At 59.8% G+C, this 25068-nt stretch overlaps 2 protein-coding genes across 8 annotated transcripts in view; one reads left to right on the top strand and one right to left on the bottom strand.

Moving 5' to 3' along the window:
• The window catches only part of SMG6 (SMG6 nonsense mediated mRNA decay factor), a 234875-nt gene extending 222349 nt beyond the window's left edge, over window positions 1-12526 (top strand). For 2 of the 4 annotated variants that reach the window (XM_032615691.1, XM_032615692.1), the window contains 4 exons: window positions 3782-3935; window positions 6921-7132; window positions 7445-7526; window positions 10797-12526. In XM_032615691.1, coding sequence (XP_032471582.1) covers window positions 3782-3935; window positions 6921-7132; window positions 7445-7526; window positions 10797-10927 — 579 coding nt within the window. In that variant the 3' untranslated portion in view covers window positions 10928-12526. The remainder of the gene's footprint in view (window positions 1-3781; window positions 3936-6920; window positions 7133-7444; window positions 7527-10796) is intronic. The other 2 variants (XM_032615690.1, XM_032615689.1) reach the window with 2 other exon arrangements.
• A 146-nt stretch (window positions 12527-12672) lies between these two features.
• Window positions 12673-25018, bottom strand: HIC1 (HIC ZBTB transcriptional repressor 1). Of its 4 annotated transcripts, XM_032615693.1 has the most exons (4): window positions 24419-25018; window positions 23046-23219; window positions 17129-17634; window positions 13341-15685 (listed from the first exon to the last, which is right to left on the bottom strand). In XM_032615693.1, exons 3-4 carry the CDS (start codon window positions 17544-17546, stop codon window positions 13509-13511), a joined length of 2595 nt encoding a protein of 864 aa, XP_032471584.1. In that variant the 5' UTR covers window positions 17547-17634; window positions 23046-23219; window positions 24419-25018; the 3' UTR covers window positions 13341-13508. The 4 variants fall into 4 exon arrangements, with proteins under 4 accessions (XP_032471586.1, XP_032471584.1, XP_032471585.1 ...); XM_032615694.1 differs by lacking the exon at window positions 17129-17634 and having other exon boundaries at window positions 24108-25018; XM_032615695.1 differs by lacking the exons at window positions 17129-17634; window positions 23046-23219; window positions 24419-25018 and adding an exon at window positions 16005-16307 and having other exon boundaries at window positions 12673-15685.
• Window positions 25019-25068: the final 50 nt, after the last annotated feature.

Genomic DNA, 25068 nt, shown 5'->3' on the forward strand with positions numbered 1-25068 from the left:
GTGAGCTAACTGCATTACTTTTATTTGTAATTCTCAGTGTCTCAATTTCCAAAAGGGTCAGTCATCCCCAAATCACTCCCATCATCTAGAAGAAGGAACTTAACCTGTGAAAGAGCCCTTCCTGGGGACCCAAGCCTGTTAGCTTCCTCGTCAGATGTTACTGTGGACTGTCTCTTTCCCAGTTCCCCACCACCTTGCTCAAGGATGCCTCTGTCCTTCAGAGCAAGTTGGTTACTTAGCGCCTTCCAGAAACAGAATTAAGTTCTTTTCTTCTTCACACTTACTGACTTTATGGTCCATGTTGCCACTGGTCTGATTCAACATGTCCTTGCTTTTCTAGGATTCCCAGCTCACTGTCCAAGGACCACTGTGGCCCAGCCTTAGCTGCAGTGAGAAGGGTTCCTATGGAACTCTCCTTCCGGGTCAGCACACTTGACTCCAGGCCAGGGCCAGTCCGTCTGAATCACAGCATTCCAGTTGCACCCCCCTCACCCCCACCAGAGGCTTCTGCAGCCTTTTGCTCATACAAACAAAAATAAATCTCACTACCGGCCTCTGAGCCCCACAGCAGCATGCTTCCCGCTTCTCCCCAAGCATCCCATGGCTGTGAGTGGGGACTTGGCGCTCTCCCCACCGACATCACTTTTTCACTCCCTGCGCATCCTGTGTCCTTCTCTCACCGTGCGACCCAGAGATCAGAATGGGACGTGACGGCCGGCACAGGCGCCGTGCACAGCTGCCAGGAATCTGACGGGTAAAATCTGGAAAAGTTGGGAGGGCAAATGCTAAACACACACAAACACACACACACACACACACACACTCACACACACAGCGCCACTCAGAGAGGGCCGGAAACACCGACACCCACAGACGAGGGGCTGCGGATTCCCAATCCTTCCTTGTCTGCCATTCTTTTAAGGCGACTGGGCCAGTCTCCTGACCCAGGTATGACCCCCCAGAGTTCCACTGGTACCCCAAGAGAAGGGGGAGCAGCTTCAGTGAATCTCCCGAGACTCCAGGAGGGCATGTGGGGAACAGGAAGCAGTTGTGCAGTGACTCACTGGGCAGAGCCAGGTTAAGGGAAGTTGTCTGCGGGTGTCCCTGGGACCGGATGGTGGCAGCACAGCTCTGACCACCCTCATCAGCTTGATCCCGCCCACCCCTGGGGAACCAACAAGGCTGCCACCTCCCAAAAAGGCTGTGGCCTCTGTTCACCTTTCTGGCCCTGAGCCAGATCTCAGAGAACTCAGACGGCTAGCGCTTCCCTGGACCTTGCACCTAGATTTTTCTTCCATCCTGTCATCAAAACACCCAGGCAGGCTCAGCCCCCGCCTCCCTCGGCCATCTGGCCTAAAGGCCCTCCTGCCCATGGCCAGCCTTTAAGGAAGGGTGGTCTGAGGTCTTAGGAGCTCATCGTTCCCACAGGGTAAAAGGGGCAGCCAGTGCCACTTCCTTAGAGTCAGCCTTAGGGCCAGAGGATCATTTATGGAGGCTGGAAAACTAAGATGTGAAAGGGGTCTGAGTGGAACGGTGGCAGAGATGCTGTGCTCAGGCCCAGCCGGCTTCAGGGTTCGTCCTGCCCCTTCTCACTGAGAAAGACAGAGGTTTAGGGGCCTGTAATGCCAGGAGAAACGTTCCAGGCAGTGGAAAGGCTGCACAGAGCACGCCGAGACCCGGGGAATCGGCAGCAGGGGTGCCGATGTTCCCTCTGTGAGGAGAGAGACGGGAGAGCTCACTAAGCCTCCGTGGGGACTGTTTCCTCTTCTCACAAGATGCCCGCGCCGTCGCACGTGTTATATATTGATGATATCTCAATAAAAAATAGGGGGTTTGGGGGCTTCCCTGGTGGCTCAGTGGTTGAGAGTCCGCCTGCCAATGCAGGGGACACGGGTTCGTGACCCGGTCCGGGAGGATCCCACATGCCGCAGAGCGGCTGGGCCCGTGAGCCATGGCTGCTGAGCCTGCGCATCCGGAGCCTGTGCTCCGCAACGGGAGAGGCCACAACAGTGACAGGCCCGCGTACCGCAAAAAAAAAAAAAAAAGAAAAAGAAAAAAGAAATAAATAGGGGTTTTTTTAATGCCCAAGTTGAGTTCGGTAGAATGTGTGTCACCCTCTAGTTGGCAGCCCCATGGGGAGGGCCAGTGACCCACATCCCCTGGGAAGGTGGCCTGAAGCAGAGGTGCTTTCCCTTCGTGAGGTGAGAGCAGTAAGACTTCAGCAGGCAAGCCCTTCAGCTGCGTTTCTCATGCCTGCCAGCGTCCTGTGCCTTCCACCAGCTGTGGTGGCAGTGGCAGCAATGACTTACTCATAGGGAGAGGTCCCCAGCAGGTCACAGAGGAGCCACCCCCAGCATTCAGAGGCATGCCCTTTCAGTTTTACTGTCATTGCCAGTGAAACCTGATCACCTTTCTCGCTGACTGTTAGTGGCCAGGGCCCAGCCTGTGGGCCCCATCTCAGTTGGCACACACACCCCCTCCCCTGCTCCGTGCTTGTGTCTCTGTCCCTGCAAGTTGGTGTGCGGCAGGAGGCCATGGGAGGGCAGGACAGGGCTGGGACCTGCTCGCCAGGCCCCTACCGGGTTTGTTTCAGTGCCCTCTGGCTCTGCACACAGGGAGCACACTGTCTGGGCAGATGCCCTCAAATCAGTTTGCTTCTTGGCCATGGTCCCCAGAAGAGGAAGCAGCACAAGAGTGACCATGTTCTATAGTGACAGGTGTACCCAGAGCCAGTCTCACAGGGCTGCCGCCACACAAGGCCCTGGCAGACTTGAGAAGATCGGGCTTTTACAGATGAGCATGGAACTTCCCTGAAAGATGTGAACATCTGTAAGACTCACAGGCGCGAGGCCGTGTGCCTTCCGAGATGTGGTGCCCAGACCACTGGTGCTACATGAGGGATTTTTTCAATGATGCATAGAAGACATTCTGACTCTTCATTGCAGAAATGCAGCTTGCGCTGGTAAACATATTCCTAGGCTCTCAGACTCCTGTTACCACAGATATTATTTGCTGAGCCACAAAAACGAGTTGACATAAAGTCAATTTAAAGAAAAACATCAAGTAAACAAGAGTATAGGTTGTACAGAATCGTGGCAAAGGAGTGCAGGTAGAACACAGAAGACTGCCGTCTAGGGATCACCGTGCTGGTGGGGGAAGACGGTGACGATTCTCATCAGTCTGGATGGTGGTCTTTGCACATCCTGTGAGTTGGGTCCTAAACCATCCCACCGTGTGGGCTCCTGCCGATGTGGGAGACTTCGGTGTTAATTATTAGTTGTCAGCATCACTCTTTTTGTGTAGACTGTGAGTTTATTCTTTTTCTTTCCTTTTTTTAAAGTACACAGTGAAGTAAATTGAAATAAATTCTGTTTGGGATATACATATACGTAAAAGTGTCTGGGTTGAGAAGTACCCCCTGTATAATGCTGCCTAGATAACGAATGTGAAACCACTTTCATATCCAAGGAACCTAACTCTCCCTCGCTGATTTTCAGCCCAAGGTCTTACTTTCAGAGACCCGTTATTTTTAATAACCATCAAGGTCCCTTCTCAGTCCTGTGCGAGGGTTTTAGTCACGCCGGTTTCCCCAAGCCATTTGGTCTACACTGATTTTTACTGCAGTGCTTTCCCCAGCCCTCGGGCCTGTCCCGACAGGGACTGGCTGTATCTCTGGAGGGGGCAGGGGCAGGATGCTGACACACCGTGGACTCAGGGCCCTGACTCGCCCACCCCTTGCCTACTCACTCACTGGCTCACTCACCGTTCTGTGTCCCTGTAGGCTGTCCTGGAGGACCAGAGTCATATGAGGCAGATGGAGCTCGAGATCAGACCCTTGTTCCTCGTACCAGACACCAACGGCTTCATTGACCACCTGGCCAGTCTGGCACAGCTGCTGGAGAGCAGGAAGTACATCCTGGTGGTGCCCCTCATCGGTGAGTCAGGCCAGAGCAGCCCTGCATGTGTGCAGTAACCCTCTCTACACACATGCCCCACAGCCTGGGGGCCAGGCAGGCAGAACCCTGCTGTGTGTAAGACAGGATTTGCAGGGAAGTGGGGAATGTGTGGGGCAAGGAAAATTGTTTAATAATCAAAGCAGTTCAAATTATTATGGCTGATCCGTGGCTTAAACTGCTTGAGCAAATGGACTCCTGTGTCCCAGCAACCAGAGGCTGCATGAGCCCAGCCCTTGTTTTTATCCTTATAAAGCTTGCAGTAAAACAGCAAAGCTGGTTCCCGTTATTGGTAAACACTCAGCCCTGGCAGATAGCGGCAGTGTTGCTGGGTGGTCTGGCAGGGAGGCTGGGAGGGTTTTGAAGTGCTTAGATGCCTTTGGTCTGATTGTCTTGTAGCTTTTCATGATCGTTCTGTTGGTTCGAGGTAACATTCTTCTGGCCAATGTCACCCTAAGGCCAGGCCGATGGAAACCCTCCAGAGCAAGCCCTTGGCTCACGCGTGTGGATTCCTGCCACTTGGGCTCTTACCACTGTCTGGTCATTGGTGCTGGTACAGGGTCGGCATCTCAGGACCCAGCTAGCTTGCTTCCGCCCTCAGGCCAAAGGAGCCCAGCTGGGCTATCTCCAGAGGGCTGTCTAAGGCACCTCTGGTTCTGGGAGCCCTGTGGTGGGTCAGCTGCAGGATGGGCTTTGTGCTCCAGGCTGCTGTCTGATGTAACTGATACAGCTAATATCACTGATAGCTGTCCTGTGGAGGGAGAGTATCTGGGAGACGGCTGGCAAGCCCAGGCTTTTTAATGTCCCCTTCTCACCAGCCACTTGGAGCAAGGTTAGGGGCCCTGTCCTCTGGAAGATCTGCCAGCCTGGCAGTCTGCCTGCCAAGCCACCTCTGACACTCATGCCAAGATGTTCCGCTGGGCCTTCCCTCCCAGTCCCTCGTGTCTTAGTGCCAGATGAGAGTGGAAACAAAGGGCAGGAAGCATCCGCCCCTGCAGAGGCTATAGAACCCTGGGGGGTTGTGGGAAACACGTTAGCACCACCTGAGAATGTTGGCACTGAAGCAGCCCTCGTCCCGCCTCCACCCTCCCTGTCTTCCTTCCCCCTCCCCATGTGGCCTGGCCAAAGCCTCTTCAACCCAGGCCCTTAGACCCAAGGGAAGGTTTTCTGTTCTTCAGAAGTAGAGCAGCTTGTCTGCCCAAGGTAGAGCCAGACTATCGAGTTGTTGCAGCTTCCCCTCTACCCTCACCAGGTCCCGGGGTGGGGCAACTTTAAGGATAGCATGTCCCTGTGCTCTCCTACCCAGGAGATTTTCAGGGATAAGAAAGTGAATTGGTCACTTTTTGCTAGGTGGTCAGGAAATGGTGTAACTGAGAGGTTGCTGGTGTCTCAGGAGCCCCCTAAGTCTTGGTAGGAGCCTCAGACACCATCCCAGGCTGGCAGAGCCCTCAGACACCAGCACCGATTGTGCCCCTACTGTGTGCTCAGTCTTCTTGTTCCCGAGGGAGCCAGTGAAAGGCAGAGCTGCAGCCCCTTGGCCTTGAAGAGCTTATGGTTCAGTGGGGGAAGCCAGGTTCAGTGGGGAGGGAGCAAATATATGAGAAAACTCAGAGGAGACGGTAGATAGAGAACAAATGGTCGACCCCCAGGGGCACTGGGGAATGCCAACTGTGTCAGGGCATCCAGGCCAGCCTTTCTGAAGCGTCCTCAGCTGGGCAGGCCTTGACTCTCAGGGGCTGTAGAGGGGGCTCCTGTTCAATGAGGCGCCGCAGGGCCATCTTGCCCTGTGCGCGGAGCACGAAGGGTTAAGCCGGCGGCCTTGTCTGCCTGTTTCTTGTGCTCTTTAACCTGCTCCCTGATCCTTAGGTCTGACCCCAGCTTCGAGAAGCCCCGCCTGGCGCAGAAGCACAAACAAGCTTCCCCTTTGAAGCCTGTTTAGTTTGGAAGCAGGAAAGCAGATTTGGGGATAGAATACCAGTTTTTCATGTTTGATGTTCTGTTCGCTGTACCATACACCCATCCACCACTACTCCGCGACCTCAGCCATACATCGGGTGGACACTGCAGCCTCAGGTTGCCGAAGGCGTGGGGTGTGTGTGTGTCTGTGTGTGTGTATTCCCACGTGGGCCTTTTCCAGAAAGTGTCTCTGAATACCCAGACGGTGAGTGCCAGGCTCACCATGGAACGGCATGCTCAGGCCGACTCCCCGAGCCATGAATCACTGCACTGAGAGGCCTCAGACCCCAAACTCTCCCGGAGCCCCCAAGGAGTGCATATTTCCCACTTGACCTCAGGCTTTTGGCTGGAATTTTGGAAAGAATCTTCACCAGAAAATGAAGCTGTGTCCCAGACACATAGGCAGGCAGACACACACACACACACACACACACACACACACACACACACACACACACACGTGCACTATCAGAGGAGGTAGATGTGCCAGGGGTTTAGGGGAATAGCAGGGTCCTTGCGAGTGAGGCTGTGATCCCCACTTGCCACCTCGTGACCTCCCTGCGCTCTGGCAGGGGTGGGCATGGAACTGGGCCCCTCTTGGACTGCCGTGGTGGGGGCCCAAGCGGATGAGGGAGAGTGCCTCTTTCCTCTAGCCGCTACATACCCTCGCCTCTCCTGAGGGACCCTCTCGATTTGATTCTATAACTGAGGAATGCGATAGAGGGGCCAGGTTTCTTCCCCTGAATACAGCAGCTCCAGAAACTCCCTGTAAGTTCCTCCCAGGAGGAGGGTGGGGCCCAGGGGAAGAGGCAGAAAGAAGATAGAGCACTGTGGAAAGTCTAGGGCATTTCTTGCCCCCCAGGATCCCCTAGTTTCACTGGAAGACTCCTGTGGGGCAGGATGGCTTCTGTGGTCTGGGGAGGGGCTGGCTGGGAAAGCGAGGCCTCGGGCGAAGACAGACGTGATTGCTGATTGCCGAGGCTGACTCCTTGCGGGACTGTGTCTCGTCAGTGATCAGTGAGCTGGACGGCCTGGCCAAGGGGCAGGACACAGACCACCGGGCTGGGGGCTATGCCCGTGTGGTGCAGGAAAAGGCCCGGAAGTCCATTGAGTTCCTCGAGCAGCGATTCGAGAGTCGGGACTCTTGCCTACGGGCCCTGACCAGCCGTGGCAATGAACTCGAATCCATCGCCTTCCGCAGTGAGGACATCACTGGCCAGCTGGTGAGACCCAGGGCAAAAAGGGAGCACCTAGAGCCAGCCTTCAGAACAGGGTCTCCGGGAGGGAGGGGCTAGAGGAAGGCCAGTTGGCCTGAGCAGCCGAGGGGACGGCCACCATCGAGGCCCAGGAGGGGGGAGTTCCTTGTCCCCTAGATCACTCTTGGCACAGTTGGACCTGGCCAAGCAGGGCCAGGGCATGTCTGGGAGGGACACTGGGAAGTGACCTTCCCCAGGACCCCAGAGGCAGAGCATCCCTGTGCCTGCTCTGCATGGCGCCCCCTCCTGCCCGGTGGCACTTATCCTGTCTTCCTCCAGGGCAACAATGATGACCTGATCCTCTCCTGCTGCCTCCACTACTGCAAAGACAAAGCTAAGGACTTCATGCCCACCAACAAAGGTACAGCTCTGCCTCTGCCTCGGGCCCATCCCTTCCCCTCCCTACCTTGTCCTGCCCTCCTCAGCCCTAGGGAAGGGTCCCTCCACTGACTCTGGCCTGGGAAGTTTAAGGAATCAGGGTTCAGGCCTGACAAAAGCCTGAGGCCAGCCCAGTTTCCTCCCCTCCTGGAAGTCAGACCTCCCTGTCACAACTCCCCCACCCTCAGGTGGACCCTCGGCCAACTAGGGATGGGCCTGGCCCAGGAAGCTGGGCTCTAGACTGTGAACTTTCCCACTGTGCATGCGTCCATTTCCTTTCTTTGGTCCTCGGTGAGTTCTCTGACAGCAAGAACGTCTTTATGATTCAGTGTAGCTTATTCGGGGCATGGTCTCCTGAGCCCAGCCCTCCGCCGCTCTGAGGACAGTCCCCGGTGGTCCCTGGGGCCCACCGCCCTGTCCTTGGCCATGCTCATCCTCTCAGTTCATCTGTGAATGTTCACCCTGTATGGGGGGTGGGGGGTGGGGGTGGAAGTGCTTCCCCACCTAGTAGTGGGCCTTTCCTTCCTGTCTCTCTGGCCCTTTGGAGGCAGGTGAGAGAGCTTGTGGACTGAGCCCTCAGCCCAGTTTTCAAAACGCTTTTGGTGAGCAGAATCCCATCTGGGGACCAGAGGTTCTCTTCCGGGTGCTTGAGCACCTCACCCTCAACCCAGAACCGTCTCTCCTCTGAGGCGGCCCCTCGGCCCCTCAGCCCCTCAGAGTCAGCGAGGCTCAGGTGTTTTCTGCTCCCGGCTCCCAGGACTCTGACATTTCTTCATTTGGAAGGATTTCCTATCTCGGTGTCATCAGCAGAGCTGATAATTCTCACCATTTAGTCTGTGTCTGTGTGTATGTAGCCTCTTGTCATTTTCTCTTAGTGCTCGCCCATCTCTTGTCTCTGCTTGCTTTCCTAGCCTTGGCTTCTAGGCTGGCCTGGGGATTGTCTTCTCTCCAGCCCTTCTCCCAGCCACTTCAGTGCAGCCCCTCACTGCTGCCCAAGTCTCTGTACCTGAGGCTGGTAATGAGCCCACAGCTGCTGTTCTTCAGAGGGGTCCTGCCACATGGCTTGCATGTACTGTCCCTTAGGGCCAGATTCGGAGCATTCAAGTGGTAAAAAGGAGTCCTGGCTGAGCCCAACAGAGGAGGTTGGGCTCTGCTCCCAGGCAGCTTCCTAGAGGGGCACCTTGTGAGGGAGAGGTAGGCAGGAGTGCAGAAGGCCTTGTTGGGAAGTACGGTTCAGATACTGCTGTGGCCCCACCCAGCCTCAGAGCTGTTTCTTTCTTAGCAGAGACACATTTTGGCTTTGGCCCTATTCTCCCCTCCCCCCGCCCCCCCCCCCCCCCCCCCCGCTTCACCCCAAACAGCCTACAGGAACCCATTGCCATCCTGGGGACCGCCCCTATCAGAATTACATCAGCAACGGCTGGTGTAATCAAACCCCATTTGTCAGTGTGAATTCTTAGCAGATTAACTTGTCAGATTCACAGAGAAACCATCACCAAATGTTTATGTGTAAACGATGTTGAATTTTAAAATCATGTGGATTATGGCGGATGGGGCCTGACAAGATGACAGTCTCTGGTTTCTAACAAAGTGAAGTTACCAGTGTCAAAACAGAGGATGTTTATTGTTAAAAATGTCTCAAAGTATCCACAGAAACCCCTGCAGACCCCTGCCAGCAATGCCGGGCCTTGGTTGGCTGACCTGAGGCCTGGGACTCGCCTGGTCTGAGTCCCAGGGCAGGACCAGTGGGGCTGTGGACAGACTTGGGCCGCCCACTGGGAGCCCCACATGGCACTGCACATCACCCCACCCCAGCGCACACACCCCGAGGGGCCAGGCCCAAGCAGCCAAGCAGTCTCAGAGCATCTCCTCTCCCCGTGGCTGCCTTCCTCTCCCTCTCTGTCCGCCACAGCTGCTCACCTCCCACCACACCCTCGTTCCGCCTCTCCCCTTCTCTCACCGCCATCAACCCCACAAGCCTCTCCCTCCCTCTTCCCCCCAGACTCCTCCCAGGGCTGACAGCCAGTTCTCAGCCTCCCTGCCTGGAGCTGGCAAGCCTGAAACTGCTCAGGTCGGCATGGATGTTTGCAGTCCCCCAGCCCCGCCAGCCCTCACAGTCAGCAAGCCCCGCAGGACATTTCCTGTGCCTCACTGTCTGCCGGGCCTCCGTCAGCAAACACCCAGCCTGGGACCGAGGAGTGGACCTGCCACCCAAGGGGCCTTAGCAGGGGTGGGGATGTCACTTGTGTGAGTGCTTGGCCCCAGCTTAAATTCTCCCCAATACATTATTAAAAGGTTAGGGAATTAGGGGGAAAGAAGTGGGGGAAGATATCCTGCTTAAAAAGAACGAAGGCTATCCGTTTGTGTGTCCGTTTGTGCTCATATGGAAAGAACTTTAAAATCTTTAAAATTTGAATGAAGTAGTACGGTGAGTATGATTGTAATGTTATAGAAAAAAAGCTTATATAACAAGTGTATACACTTGTAAATGTGCATAAAGAACTCTGGAGACATACACAGCTCTACCCTGGGAAACAAGACAGAGAGACATGAGGGAGAGAACAGGGAGAAGCATACGACTTCACCTTTCCTTTCTCTGTACCTAGAGGTTGCTACCGTACACACGGATCACGTTTATTTAATAGAGGGAATCTTTTGGCTCTAACCTCAGGGCCACCTTGGCTGGGCGCTGCCGGGACCCTCACCCTCCTCTCCTCAGAGCTCCCTGAGCTAACCCCTCTCCTCACTTCCCGGGAGCCCTGGATACATTTTGTATTCCATCGTGAGCTTCCTACCTCTGAATACCTAAAGCGTGGATCTGCTGGCCTTGGGGGGGGATGGGGGCGGGTGGAGAAGATGTGCAGAAGAGAGGAATATTTGGTGTCCAGGACTAGCCGTGCAGTCAGAAGGAATAGGAGGGCCGGCTCTGCTCTCTCAGCTCAGAGTCCTGAGAAGAGGGGTTTGCGGAGGCTGGCGGGTCGGGCAGCTCTCAGGGCACGAGGCAGCACAGCCCTTCGCTGGAGGCGGGGGTCCAGAGCAGAAGGCCAGCCCTGGCCCATCCTGGCCCTCCCTAAGCCGGTAGCGGAGGGGCGCCCTCGGCTGATAGTCGGCACGAGGGAAAGGACCTGTGGAAGGGCCAAGGTATGGCTGGCCTTGAGCCCCCAGGACTGCTTTCCCCTCCGGAAGAGGAGAGGCAGCCAGTGCCTCTGCCTCCTGCCCTCAGTGAAGTCCCTCTGCTCTCTCCTGCCAACAGAGGAGCCGATCCGGCTACTGCGGGAGGTGGTGCTGTTGACGGATGACCGGAACCTGCGTGTGAAGGCGCTGACCAGGAATGTGCCTGTGCGGGACATCCCGGCCTTCCTCACGTGGGCCCAGGTGGGCTGAGGGGGCCATAGCGGGGCCCACCCCCATGGAACCATTCCCGAGAGGCCACCAGGCGCCCAGAGTAGCACAGGAGATGCCCGCGTGCCTGAGCCACCAGTCCACCCAGACAGTAAACTACCCTCTTCCCCCCACGCGTGGCCGCGCTGTGGGGGCAGCTGCTCCGCACAGAGCCCCTCCCAAGGGCCGGGCGGAAGCCGCTGGGACCCTCCTGGGCTGCCGGGATTTAGCAGGGAGGTGGCTGGCTGCAGTGACAGCAGGTGGGCGAGCCAGACCGACCGCCGGTGCTCAGCCTTTCTCCCTCCCCGTGTCCGGTTCAAGGGCTGGGGGAAGGCCTCTTAGCCCGGGGACTCAGCCACTTTCTCAGCTGGAGATGGGGCAGGGGGTTAGAGTTTCCATCAGATGCAGGTGAGATCACGGGTCCCTTTAATCTTCAGAGCCCCTGTCCTGAAAGCGTCCAAGAGGCTTTGGTCACGCCATGAAGAGAGTGCTCAGGGCGTCTCTCTCCCCCTGAGGCCTGGATTCCCCCATGGACCCCACTTGGGTTCTGAACAGCAGCCCTAGGCACCCCCCACACACGCCTGTCCCGCTGCTCTTCCCGCCCTTATCAACCTGGGTCCGCTGTGCTGGGCCACTGGTTTTCCCCTCGGCGGGTCGTGGGTCTGTAGGGAGGACATCTGCTCTTAGGCCCATGCTTCCTGGGTGGCCTTGGCCTGCTCCGTCTCCCTCCATCGGCCTTCCTTTTGCTCTAGTTCCCACTTCACAAGATTTCCTCAGACTCTTCTCAACTCGCCTCCCTCTCCCCCTCCCGAATCATCCTCCGCACCCTCCTTCTCTTTCTAGTTGGTCCCTCTCACCTTCCTGGCCCCTCATTGCCTTGCCATGGAGGTTCTCACTCTGAATGCTTCTCCCGCGGTACCTGTGGCAGGAGCCTAAGAAAGCTTTCCTGCCGCTGACCACCTCTCCCAGGCCCCTGTGCTCTGGGGTGCTTCCAGGCTCCTCCAGCCCAGCCTGAGGGAGGGTAGGGTGGGCCAGCGCCCGGGAGCAGCATTGCCTAGCCTGGAGTTTCTAGGTCTGCCCTAGAAGAACTTGACCCGGGGGCCCTTCGCCTTGGAGTTTTTTGTTGCCCCTTCAGCTGGCACCTGTGTTCAAAGCTGCACTCAGGCGGCTTCCTACTGGGAAAGCGTTCTCCCAACCCAGGGACAGGGATGGAGGGGGACTTAGGGGAAGACAGGGTTTGGAGGCGGAGCCAGGAGTAAGTTTTGATGGGACCAGTGGGGGAATCCCCCAGAGCCCCCCCGTCTGACTATACAGCCTGCCCAGAGGATGGGGGCAAGGCAGTGCCCTCCCGGAGGCCCGAGATTATGCCAGAAGGAGGGGGAACTGTACGGGAGAGCCATGGCCGACGATTTGGGGCTGTGAGTCCCCCAGGGCCTCAGAAGACTGGGCGTTTTGGGGTATAGGGTCCCTGGCCTCTCCTCTGAGATCCTTTCCCCTGGGTGAAGGCTGACGACTGGGTGGGTGGGAGACCCTGTCTCTCCTTTCTGTCCCATTTGCAGCGCTGGATTTGTTTCCTTAATAAACTTTTAGTTATGAAACGTACCTGAGCTCTTGCTGATCTGTCTCTGGGACCGGGGAGGGACGGTCCAAGCCACCGCACCTGTATGAGGGCGCTGCTTCGGGCCCCTGCACCCACCCCCATGCGGCCCACCCAGCTCCCTGTGCAGGGCGAACAGAGCCGCTGGGTCCAGGGTCCTTGGTTACTGCTTTATTGCTGTTTGGTTCGAGTATAGAAAATGGAAGCGGCTCGGGAAGAGCCTGTGTACAAGGTAGGAAATATACAAACGAGGAGGAGGGAGCTAAAGAGACCACGTTCCAGCCCAGCCCAGCCTGGGCTCGGGGTTGGGGGGGCCGCCCAGGGCGCATGCAATAAATATGGTCCGGGGCCCCAGGGAAGGGGGGGGGGGACCACCGCGGGAGTGGGAGACCGGGTAGGCCAGGGCTGTCTCAGCCCTCTGACTCCAGAGGGAGGGAAAGGTTAGCCCTGGGGCTAGTGCCACTTGTGCAAAATGAGGAACTTCACATTATCAGTCCCGGGGCGGGCGGGGGCGGGGGCGGGGGGCCCTCCGGCCGGCTCAGTCCCCTCCCCGCTCCCCAACTGCCCGACGCTCCGACCCCAGCGGGGAGATTCACAGTGAGAATGGGTGTGGTCGCAAGGGCCGGAGGTAGGGCTGGGAGCGCCCCAACAGTGACACCCCTTCCCCCAAGAGCAGCACGGAGCCGGGGGAGGGGGCCAACGAACCACAGGAAGAGGCGGAGAAGGGCCGGGGGTCTCCTTTGGTCAAAGCTGATATCAAAAATATAAATCTCCCTTCCCCCATCCCACCCCCGCCCCGGGGTTTTCTCCCCACCCCCACCCCCGGGCTAAGGCACAAAGCAGTGAGGCCAGGTGGGGCCGCCGCCCCTGCGGCGACGCTGCCGCAGCTACTACAGTCGTCGGGCGCGGTGTGCCTGCCTGCTGGTGGCCCCCGCCACCGCCGCCGCCTAGGGGCGCGGGCCGGGGCCACGCGGCGACAAGACCGCTCTAGGTCGGGGAGAAACGGTCGATGGTCCGGCCGTCGGGGCCGGCGGCCAGGTGCGCTCCCTGGCTCAGCACCTCGGCCGCCTTGTCGGGGCTGAGGCCCAGCTCCGCAGTGAACTTGGCCAACGGGTAGAGGCTCTCGAGCGCCACCTTGGGGTCGTGCAGGAAGTGCGTGGTCTGGGCCAGCAGCTCGGCCGCAGCCGCCTTGTCCTGCTGCTTCAGGCTCAGCTGTTCAGCCGTGAGGCGCGCCACAGCAAAGACGCCCTCGGGGAAGTCGAGCTTGCCCTTGCCATCGGGGCCGGGGACGCCGGGGAGACCCCCCAGACCCGCCAGCGCCCCGGCCGCGCCGGCCGCGCCACCCACGGCGTGCATCTTCATGTGGCTGATGAGGTTGCGTTGCTGGGCGAACTTGCCGCCACACACCTGGCACTCGTAGGGCTTCTCGCCCGAGTGGATGCGCATGTGCTCGGTGAGGCGGTACTGGCGCGTGAAGCGCATGCCGCACGCGTCGCACGCGAAGGGCTTGAGGCCCAGGTGGCTGCGCATGTGGCGCGTCATGGTCCCGCGCTGCGTGAACTTCTTCCCGCAGATGGTGCACGGATAGGGCCGGGTCAGCCAGTGCGTCTTCTCGTGCTGCCGCAGCGTGGCCGGGTCCTTGTAGCTCTTGTCGCACGACGCGCAGCGGTACGGCCGCAGCAGCTCGCCCAGGCCCCCCGGAGCCCCAGCGACCTTGTCCCCACCGCCTCCAAAAGGGGGCCCGAGGCCGGCGGCCCCTGCAGCCACCTCAGCCGCCTCGGCCCTGCCGTACAGCGCCTCCTCCTCCTCCACGTGCGCCTCCACGTGCGCGTTCAGCTGCTCCGAGCTGGGGAAGCCCTTTCCGCACGGGATGCACACGTACAGGTTGTCGCCGAAGCTCTCGGGCTCGCCATAGGCCAGGTGCGGGCACGGGTAGCCCTCGAGGTGGCCGCCGGGCGGGCTGGGGTCCTCGCTGCTGCCCGTCTCCTCGCTGCTGCTCTTGTAGTCGTCGCCGTCGCCGCCCGCGCCCGGCCCGTCCAAGCTGCCCGGGTAGCGCGGCGGCGGCGCCAGGCCGAGCGGAGGACCCCCGGGCGAGGCGGCCGGGTCCCCGCCTCGCTCCTCGCATCGTTCGCTGGGGGAGCCGCGCTCGCGGCCCAGCTCGTCGCCGTAGCTGCCCAGGCCTGGCTCGTGCTTCATCCAGCGGTAGAGGAGGCTGGGCCCGTCGGGGCGGCCGGGGGGCTCGGGTCCCGGGCTGCCGCCGCCGCCGCCGCCGCCGCCGCGGAATGGGTCCGGAGGCGGTCCGGCCTCCTCCAGCTTCTGGAAGGGCAGCGGCGGCAGGGGCGGCAGGGCGAGGGGTGGCTCCTTGTAGGCTGCGGGGCCGGCGCTGGGAGGGCTGTCTGGGCGCGGGGGCAGCTCGCGCTCGCCCGGCGGCCGCTCGGGAGGCGCGGAGCCCGGCGGGCTTTTCTTGGACAGGTCCAGGCCGCAGAGCGGGGAGCAGCGGCGCTCCGGGGCGCAGAGCGCGGCGGCCGGGCCGGGGCCCGAGGCGTACAGCTCGGCGCAGTGCGTGTTCACCGCGGCCTCGGGGCCCGACGGCGCCTCGGCGGTGGGCGGCGGCGGAGGCCCGGCCGGGGACGAGTAGCAGGCCTGGATGACGGGCGTGGCAGCCCTCAGGCCCCGGCCCGGCCTCCCGTAGGGTGCGTAGCCGCCGCCGCCACCGCCGCCGCCCCGCAGGTGGCAGTACTTGCCGTGGCGCTTGAGGCGTTTCTTGCACAGCGCCACGAGGTCGGGGATCTGCAGGTAGCTGGCGGCAGCCAGCACGGCGCCCAGGCTCGGCTCGGCCCCCGGTGCCACGGCGGCCGCCGCCGCAGCCTCCGCGCCATCAGCCAGGCGGCCGGTGTAGATGAAGTCCAGCACCAGGCGGAACACGGCCGGGCTCACCATGTCATGGTCCAGGTTGAGCAGGTTGTCATGCACCACCAGGGACTTGAGGTAGGCGCTGCTGGCCGCCAGCACGTTCTTGTGTGCGCGGAAGAGGGCGTTCTGCACCACGATGATCACGTCGCACAAGAAGCCCTTGGTGCGCTGGTTGTTGAGCTGCAGCAGCAGCTGCCTCGAGTGGCCGGGCGCCTCCATCGTGTCCAGCATCGTCTGCCCAGCACAGTCTCCTGCGGGGACACACACCAGCCGGGTCAGAGCCGCACCGAGCCCTCACTGCCTGCACCCAGTGCGGCGCTTCTCCCCTCCACTTCCCCTTCCCCTCAGCTGGGCAGGGGCATTGAGCACCGCGGCCTGGGCACTGGCGGAGGATCCGCGGCCTCCAAGAGTGGGAGCCTGGGCCGGCAAAGGAGCCGAGACCGGCTGGCGGAGAGGAGGCCAGGCTGGCCTGCACCCCCAGGCCCGATACCGCCGAGCTCACCGCCTGGGTTCTGGGGGCTTCTGAGGAGAAAACTGTTCGGGCGAAGCGACCCTTTCGGAAACAGTTACCCGATTTGAGGAAAATGTCCGCTGCAGGAAAAGTCATTCAGGGCTGAGAAGTTTGCCCAAGTGGGATACAAGGGAGCCGAGTAAAAAAGCGCCTCCCGCCTCGAGAGAAGTTGCCCCAGTTGGGGGAAGAGGTCCGGAGGAGTGGAGCGCGGTGCCCGCCGTGGCGCCGCCCTGGCCGGGGGCTGTCAGGCCCTCAGTTGAGGCCCGGGCGGCGGCCGTGGCGCGGGAAGCGGAGGCAGCGGCTGCCGTGGCGGGCAGAGCACGAAGGCCGGCCCGGCGCGGGGAGGGCGTTATATCGGGGCAGGAGGCTGAGGCAGGAAGCAGGTGGGGGGGAGGGGGGAGCCACGCAGCTCCCAAGGGAGGGAGGGGGCAGCGCCCCGGGCGGGCACCGCGCACAGCCGGCTTCGGCCCTGACCCCGGCCTGCGCCCCACCCGCGTCCCGGCCCCGGCCTCGGCCTCCGCTCTGCATTCGCGGGCCCGGCGCCTCCCTCCCCAGCTCCCCTCGGCCCCTTCTCCACGGGACCCCTGCCGCCCCAAACTTGGGGAAAAGTTTCCCAACTTCAGACAGGCCGGGAGGAGCGCACCAGACGCAGTCCCTCGGCTCCCAGCTTTTCCTCTCGGCCCCCAATTTCGGCAGCCGGGCGGCCGCCGGGCCTGAACCGAGCCCTGGGCTCCCCGGCCGTCCGCTCGCCCGCCCGACCCTATTCCCCGCCTGGCCCCCAGGGCCTCGCGGCCCGTTACCTGCGGCCGCAGCCCGGCCGGGCTTCCCTCCCCGTGGCGGTGGCAGCTCCTAGTCGGCGCCCCACCCGCCCCGCTGCCAGGCGCCGCGCTGTGCCAGGGAGGGCAGCGCCCCTGCCAGCCCCGCCCGCCAGCTCCCCTTCCCTTCCCCTCGCTTCTCTAGCCCATGTGCGGGCAGAGCCGGCCCCGGGCCGCTGACCCTGCCGTGAACCTGGCGCAGAGCAGCGGCCCGGCAGTCCTGAGTCCTCTAGGGGCGACACCCGGAGCCCTGAACGCCAGCCGCGTTGGGACGCCCGCGCCAGAGGATGCGCCCGAGGCGGCCAGCGCGCGAGGACCGGGCTGTTCGGGTCCCCTTGTCCCTCCCGGTCCCCACCCCTAGAACCTACCTGGGGGGCATGTCGGAAGCCCCGGGCCCGGCTGCCGGCGGATCCAGGGGGGACGTGGCTGCGCTGCCCTCCGCCCGCCGGGCCCCCGGTCGGTCTGTCCTGCTGGTCCGTCCTCCCCGCGTCCTGGTCGCGTCTCAGCCCCGCCGCGCTTTCCACACACTCTTATCTGGAGCGGCCCGGGCCGGCAGGCGCTGCTGCGGCTATGGCGCCACCTCGCGGCCGTGAGGGGCTTTGCGCGACACAGCCACAGCCTCCTTCCTGCGCACCTGGGCCGGAGGCGCCCAGATGCGGAGCTGGACTCAGGAGGGGGGCCTATTGGCGGATTCAGCCTCCCAGATGTGCCCACCTGGAGGCCCCAGCCTAGGACTTGCGAGCCCCACAAACCCCGGAGTTTTGAGCTGAATGCTCCCCTGTACATATTTCTAAATTCTCACATTGCCCCAGTTCAGTTAAGTCCTGCCCGCAAGGACGGGACAGTAGATGGTGGGAGAGAGGTTTTGGAAATCCTAAGGAAGAAGAAGATAGACAAGATCTTAGGGGACCCTCCTTAGATATTCCTGGTTGGGACTGTCCATTTGTAACCCCCCAACACACCCACCCTCACTTAGCCACATGGGATAGGTATGCACAGAATAAACCCATTTGCACCCAGACCCTCTCCAGGAATTGACACCCGCGGGCGCTCATGTTTGCACAGACACACACCTGCCCCCTTCCAGAGTCCAAGATCTGGCTTTCTGGCATACTCAGGGGACTGTCATGTAGGGCCCTCCATGACCTGGGCAGAGGTGGTACCCAAACAGCCCACCCTGAACTTGCAGGCCTCTGGAGGGACCCCAGGATATGCGACTGGGAATGGCTGGACAGCGCCTCTTGGGGGTCCCGCAGAAGCGACCCAAGCCCCCAGATTCCCTGTGTGAGCCGTTCTGAGGGACGACCCGCTTGAACGACCTCGTCTCCAAACCCACGGACCCGAGAGAAAAGTCACAGGACGGCCTGCAGCCCGGGATGCCCCGCAAGGTCCTGCACCCCACGTGAAAGGCCGGGTTCTTGCAGGTGACGGCCCTTCTGGGAAGGAGGGCACCCCGCACTAGAGCGCGGGCGTTCGCACATCTAACTCCGGAAGTGTCCCCGAGCCGCCCCGGCACATCAGGCCTGCAGCCAGCGCCTGTGTGGCTGAGTGGGCCTCCGCAGCCCACGCTCCGCCTCTTCCCCGCACCTTCTGACCCCCGCCCACATGGGGGGGTGGGAGTGGGTCCCCAAGAACGCCTGCAGTTTCTGATTGGCTGCGCCTCCCTCAGCCGCCGAGCGCGAGAGGCTGGGGCGCAGAGTTACCATAGTAACCGATGAGGTTCGCCCATATCGCGTCTCTCCGAGGCCTTGGAGAGCTTAGCAACCGCGCAGGGCCGCTGGGCGGTGGGGGCCGCGCTCGCCGCCCACCCACCCCCCACCCCTCCGCCCGCCCCGCGCTCCATCCTTCGCCCCCACGCCCGCGCCAGAAGTAGTGGCTGAGTCACTCATTGAGGGGCTGCCGGCGCGGCCACTCGCGGTCCCTGACAGACACCAAGGTCTCGGGCGCCCCCCAGAGGCTCCCTTTCCTCAGCAGGGGACTTCATGGCCTCGGGGCCAGGAGGCGGCTCCTGGTCCCCAGAGGTACTTCTGACTCCCACTCCTTCCCGAGTCTGCCCTCACCCTGTTTCCACTCTGTGTTCTGGGTCCATCTTATCCCAGTCCTCTTCTCCGTCTCCCCCACCCCTGCCCCAGAGTCCTCGCTAAGGAAGCAGTGAGGTTCCAAGAATGAAAATGAGCTGACAGCCTCCAGGGAAGGTGGACCTCAACATCCTGGCGGAGAGACGTGCTGTGTGCTGAGGTGGAAAAGTGTATGGAGTGCTGGGGGGAGGTGGGAAGACACCTGAGCAGTGCTCTTAGATCTTAGGGCTTTGATGGATGAACAGGAGTTCTCCCCCCAGGCAGGAAGGCATTCCTGGAGAAGAGAACCAGTGGGACAAACGCTGGGGGCCAAAAAAAAAAAAAAAAAAGGCGGGTTGGGGGCACTCTAGGAGGCCAGATCCTAAAGGGTATGCAGGACCTCTTTGACCCCATTTCTGCTGTAATCTTGTATCCCCTTGATCCTAGCCCCACAAGGATCCACTCAGCCCTGTCTCTGTTCAGTGGAGTCTGTCCACTGTGGACCCACCCTAGGGTCCCCTGTGCCCACTATTTTTGTTTTTCTTCAACAGTCTCCCCAGATTCCCACTTCCCCACCCCTATTCTCACACTGTCCTTACATCTGTATGGGAGAGTCTGACAGACCTGCCCCCAGCATAGCTGCCCTCCTGTGGACTTCACTCTTCCTCAATCTTTGACCTTTCCCTCCCTCCCTAGTTCCACCTGCTTTGGCCTGGCATTGTCCCCTCCCCACCCTAATCCAGTTCCTCTCTCTGGACACGCTCCCCTCCCCCACTGATGGAGCTAGGTTGGGCCAGGATCATTCATTTCCCTGATCCTGTCCAGGAGAACTCTGCCTCACATTGCATGGACTCTTCCTGCCAATTCTGACCTCCAGGAACTATAAATCCTCCAGGAAGTGGTCTCTTCCCTCCTACCCCCAGAGACTCTTCTCTGCTAAGCTGCCAATGTCCCTCATTCCACAAATGGGTGTTAAACGCGGTTTGCTGAGTGTCAGGCTCTGAAACTGGCATTGTGGACCAGTCCTCCTCCCCTCCAGTTGCTGAGGCTTCCTCTTCCTCTCCCTCCCTTCTCCTGCCACCTTTCCCCCACCTCCCCCATAGAGGACCCTCTTGCTCATTTCTGGGGAGTCCAAGCCGCCCTCCTCAACTTTTCTGCCTTCCCTCGCGTCTCCAGCTCCCGTCTGGTACCTGGACTCCCACTGAGCCTTTCCTTCCAGGCCCAACCTCCTCCTACAAAGCCTTCCAGACCCCTGGGCTCCCCCACTCCTCTTCCCTCATGTCCCTGACACCACAGCTCTAGATGCTGCCAGAGGCCCCTCTGAGGGTCCAGCTTCCTCTCCTGCCCCCTACCCCCCAAGGGTGACGACATCGGAGTGGCCTTGTGGGGTATAACGCCGCCGCGGGGCATCTTGTGACGTCACAGAGCCGTCGGGTGCAGGAACTGAAGAGTGGGAGTGGGGGCTACTGGGTGAGGGCCTTGGAAGGCCGGGCGATGGTGGGGTTGCGCCCCCAGGTGTCCCAGAGTGAATAAATCTGTAATGGACCCGTCCCCCCCTCCCCGCACTGTCCTCTCGCGGGCCCCCAGCCCGCAGTTCCGGAAAGTTAACCCCTTGTAGACCGGTACAGGGGGCTCGGGCTCCCCCCTCCCCGTTCCTGCTTCCGTGCGCCCTCCTCCCCCTCCCAGCTCCCCGTCGCCTCGGTCCCCACCCCCCCCACCCCACCCCCCGCCTCGCCACTATAAATAGCCCCTCTTCCCGTTTCCTAAATTCCCTGCTGACGTCGGCAGCGCGTCAGTGTGTAGGAGCCGCGGCCGCATGAATGAGCCGCCGCACGAGTACTATGCGCGCCTATAAAAGCCGCCGCGCCAGCCCGGCTGCGGGAGGCGAGCGGGCGCGGACGCAATACAGCCGACAGGTAAGCGGGACTGACCGACCAACGGGCGACAGATGGACCGATGCACGGACACGGACTGGAGGGCAAGGAGGAGACCGACAGGCTGCAGGTTAGAGGGGCCCCTAAGGGGTGGGGTTGGGGACAGGGTGGAGGGGACGAGGGTCCACTCGCAACTGCTGGAGCCGGAGGCGTACGCAGAACCCTGTGCAGCACCTGCCTGCGCCCGGATGGAGACGCAGCCACTTCGGAAGAGCGTCGATCAGAGGACGGACCTCAGAGTCCCTGCGGCTCTTCCTGGAGCTCCTGCGCCATCCTCCCAAGAAAGTGGGACGAAGGTGCCGGCGCCCCAGGAGATGCGCCCCCTCCTCTCCTCCCCGCAGAGCGGTGACTCAGCCTCGCTAACCCCCGGTCGGCTGAGCTGGGGCGCCGGCGAGAGACAGACGCCCACCTACCCGCCGCCCTGGCCGCGGCTTTCTCGGGACCCCTCCCCTCATTCAGCCGGGGGCGCCCCCTCCCTGTCCCGTCGAGCTGGTCCCTCAGCGCCCCCAACTTCCCGCCTCTGCAGGAGGAGCTGTCCTCTCAGGACCAGGCGGGGGCGGGGCCTCAGCCGGACTGCCCCGCCCCCATCGCCCTCGCCCTCGCCCTCCCCGCAGCCGGAAGTGCCTCTCTGCAGGGACATCTTTGACGTCACAGGGTTTTGACGTCAAGGGCCACGTGCCTGTCCGCAAGCGCTGGGTCAGAGAAGGCCTGGAGACGCGGGGGAGGAAGAGCAGCAGCGCCCCCAGCTGCGGGCGACGGAGCCACCCTGCCCGGGCAGCGCGCCGGCACCTTGGCTCTAGACTGCTTACTGCCCGGGCCGCCCTCAGTAACAGTCTCCAGTCACGGCCACCGACGCCTGGCCCCGCCCCAGGACCGCGGACCCGGCCACCTGCCGCGCCCCCGGCCCCTCTGTCACCGAGGGTCCCTCAGCCCCGAGCTCGCTGCCCGCGCCGCCGCTGTCCGCGGTGCTGATCCGGCGCGGGCACCGCCATCGAGCAGTCCCGTCCCCGGTCCCCAAGGGCTACTGAGGGGCTGCCGGCCTACACGCACATCTCATAGCCCCAGGAGTCCAGCGCCCGGCCCCTGCCGCGAGCGCCGTCCCCCGCCCGCGCCGCCGCCGTCCCCCCACTCCGCGGTCCTGACGTCAGCCAAACTGGAGCTGCCGTGGTGCCGTCAGCAGCGCGCGCCCCGCCCCCGCGTCTCCAGGGCAACCGTGGCTTTCGATTGTTACTGTGGGAACCGGAGGTAACAGTCTACAGCCATGGTCGCCCCGCAGCACGCCCACGCGCCGCGCCGCGCAGCGCACAGCCGGGGCCGGGATGGGGGAGGCTCCGAGCAGGAGGAAGCGGAGGCGGCGAGTCGAGAGCCCATGTGTCTGCGGGGGTGGCGGGAGGTGAGGCGCAGGGAGGCGGGCTACTCCGGAGCCGGGCATCCACCCAGGCAGAGAAAGAGAAAGAAGCGCGGTCTGCGGAGTATGCCTGACCGTCCCCCTCAGTGACCGTCCTGTCCTCCTAGCCGAGGTACTGCACCCAGGGGATTGTGAGAGAAGGGGTAGTTCTGGGATTTGTGTTCTTTTTAACTCCTTGGTGGGAGGGAGGCTGCTAGGACCTGGAAAAATGTTTGCATCCTGGGTACCGAAGTGGGTAGGCGGAGGAAAGTTTTCCTGAATGCGCCACGACCTCATTCTTCCAGGAACCCCTAGCTGAGTAGGCAGAGGGCAAAGGGTAAACCTTGAACCCATGTCCTGATGGAGTCACAGCCTTCCCTCACTCCTCTTCCCTCTTTTTCCCTCTGGGTCTTGAAGGATAAGAAGGGTTCCCCAACCCTCAGGAAGCCATAAAACTTGTAAAGTTAACCAGTCCTTAAACCGTTGTCTGAACATACCAGCATCCTCACCTCAGTCTATCTCTAGATGCTGTATTCCAGTTTTAGACAATGTCTCAAATTAACCCAAAAGAGGGGGAGTAAATATCAGAGGAGCTGAAGTCCTCTTGGGCCAGTGAAGTGTAAGCAATGACCTCTTCAAAAACATTCTGCATGTCACCTGCCGCCACCATCATCACCCACGGGCTGACTGTTGGATATTGGGTTCAGGACCTCCCAAGGGACAGTGTTGGGAATGGTTAATGCAGCCCAGCCCTGCCACCCATTAATCCAATTTTTCTCTACCTCTCCATATCCCCTCCTTTTCTAAACTACTTCTAAGGCAGCTGGTGCTGGTTTCACAGTTAATCAACACCCACACATTGTCTTCTTCCCACCCAAGGACACTGAGGTCTTGGATTAAAATGCACCTGATTCTGGCATCCGGTGGACATCTGTGGGCAGACTGTAGTGTGTGCACATGGGAGTAGTGCACTGGGAAGCAGGCGGTCCAACCTGGCATCACCATCAACTGGTTGTTAAGGGGCCATGTTGTTTCTGAGCCTTCCGTAAAATGAGATAATAATCCCTCCTTTCTGGCAGGCCTGTTGTGAGGACCAAATAAGATCATGTAAGTAAAAATCTTTGCAAACGGCAGAAAGCTATTTCAATCTTAAGTATTCTCTTAGGCTACTATGTCCTTGTAAGGGGGTGGTGGTGGTGGGAGACCCCAGCTCTGGGCACTTAGAATGAACAGGGGAGGGGGACACATTTCTCTGAGCAGAAGCTCTAGGACTGGGGCTGTTGAGGGTTCTTTGCTTAGGGACTTCTCTCTCCCAAGAGCTTTAGGAACTAAGGTGGAGTGAGAGGTAGAAAAGAGAAATGGTAGGGATGTTTTGAAAAGAAGAGACAAAGTCTTTTGCAGTCTGAACCCATCTGAAGGTGGCCAGAGAGGGGAAAAAAACCAAAGGACTGACTGTACAATGTTAGAGTGTTTTAGTATCTTGAAAATCACTTAGGGCACCGCACCGCCAACCTATTTTATGGATTAGGAAGGTGAGGCCCACGCAGGACATACTGTCTAAGAGTAGTGAGTGGTGGCCTCTCTGCTCATCTTCTGTGAAGCAGCAGAGAAAACAATGACTAGTAAAGGTCAAGAATCGGAGTTCTTGGATCTGAATCCAACTTTGGGTAAGTTACTTAGCCTCTCTGTGCCTCTTTCCTCAGTTGTAAAATTAGATTAATAACAGTATCTACCTTATGAAGTTGTGAGATTAAACTAGCTAACTAAAGCTTCTGCTTAGCACAATGTCTGGCATAGTTAGCACTCAATAAATTATATTCCTCTTCCTGTCCTCTAGACCTCATTTTCCTCAGTTGAAAATGTTAGATCAATGATTCTTAACAGGAGAGCTTCTTCCCTCTCCCTAGTGGAGTGCATGAGAATCACATGGCGGGCTTTTTAAAATTACACATATTTACCAGAGACTTACACTCTACTCTCTAAGGCGGTGGCTTTCAAGTATTTCATTGCATGAGAATGACCAGGATGGTTTGTCAAAAATGCAGATTCCTGGGTCCCAGTAGCTCTGGAGCTGGCCCCAGGAACCCAAGGTTCACCATGATCCTGATGCAAATGGTCCATGGAATCTGTGTGGAGGGTGGGAGGAATAACCCCTTAAGATTCCCCATTGTTCCTGGAGGGCATGATGGGAGAGGACATATCTCACTTGTTGGGAACCAGTGGACCACATGATCTGTTTCCTCCTAGGTCAGACATTTTGATTCTCAGGGGAATTTTTACCTCCTCACTTCTGTTCCACCGGACACTGCTCTGGTCTTCAACTTCACCCTTCCAACTTTAAACCCTGCCTTAAAATTCATTCCCCAAATGTCTTTCCCTCTCTCCTTTACTCCTTCCAGTAATCCCAAGTAGCAGCAACCGTGGTATGCAAGGTGGCATCATTTTCACCGCTTGGGGCCTTGCTGTGATTGCCACGAAGGCATGTGAGCCCTTAGTTGCGGATCTACTCACTGCTTTCCATTCTGAACTGCTTATTTCCCGAGGAGCCAGGAATCTGAATTTGTGTGAAATTCCAAAATTTTTAAGTATCATAATCCCAACTGTTTCTAAAATTCTATGGGCCAAAGCCAACAGGTCTATAGGAGTAATTCAGTCCATTTCAGAGTCTCTTCCTTTTGCCAAGGAAGGGATCTCCCTTTAAAACAACCAAAAACAAAACAAAAAAACCCCACCAAGAACTAGGCAGTAGCAGACTGTAGCAAGGGAGAACTTTCTCCCCAGCCCCACTTTCTGCTGTAAAGGTTCCAGACTCAGTAAACTAGGTCTGTCTGGGCAGGTAACTCCTTTTTTTTTTTTTTTTTTTTTTTCTTTTTAAAAAATCTTGGACAGCTGCTGTCCATTGTGAAGAACTCAGAATTTCCGGTAATTTC

Source organism: Phocoena sinus, chromosome 20 (assembly GCF_008692025.1).
Source record: "Phocoena sinus isolate mPhoSin1 chromosome 20, mPhoSin1.pri, whole genome shotgun sequence".
Taxonomy (NCBI): domain Eukaryota; kingdom Metazoa; phylum Chordata; class Mammalia; order Artiodactyla; family Phocoenidae; genus Phocoena; species Phocoena sinus.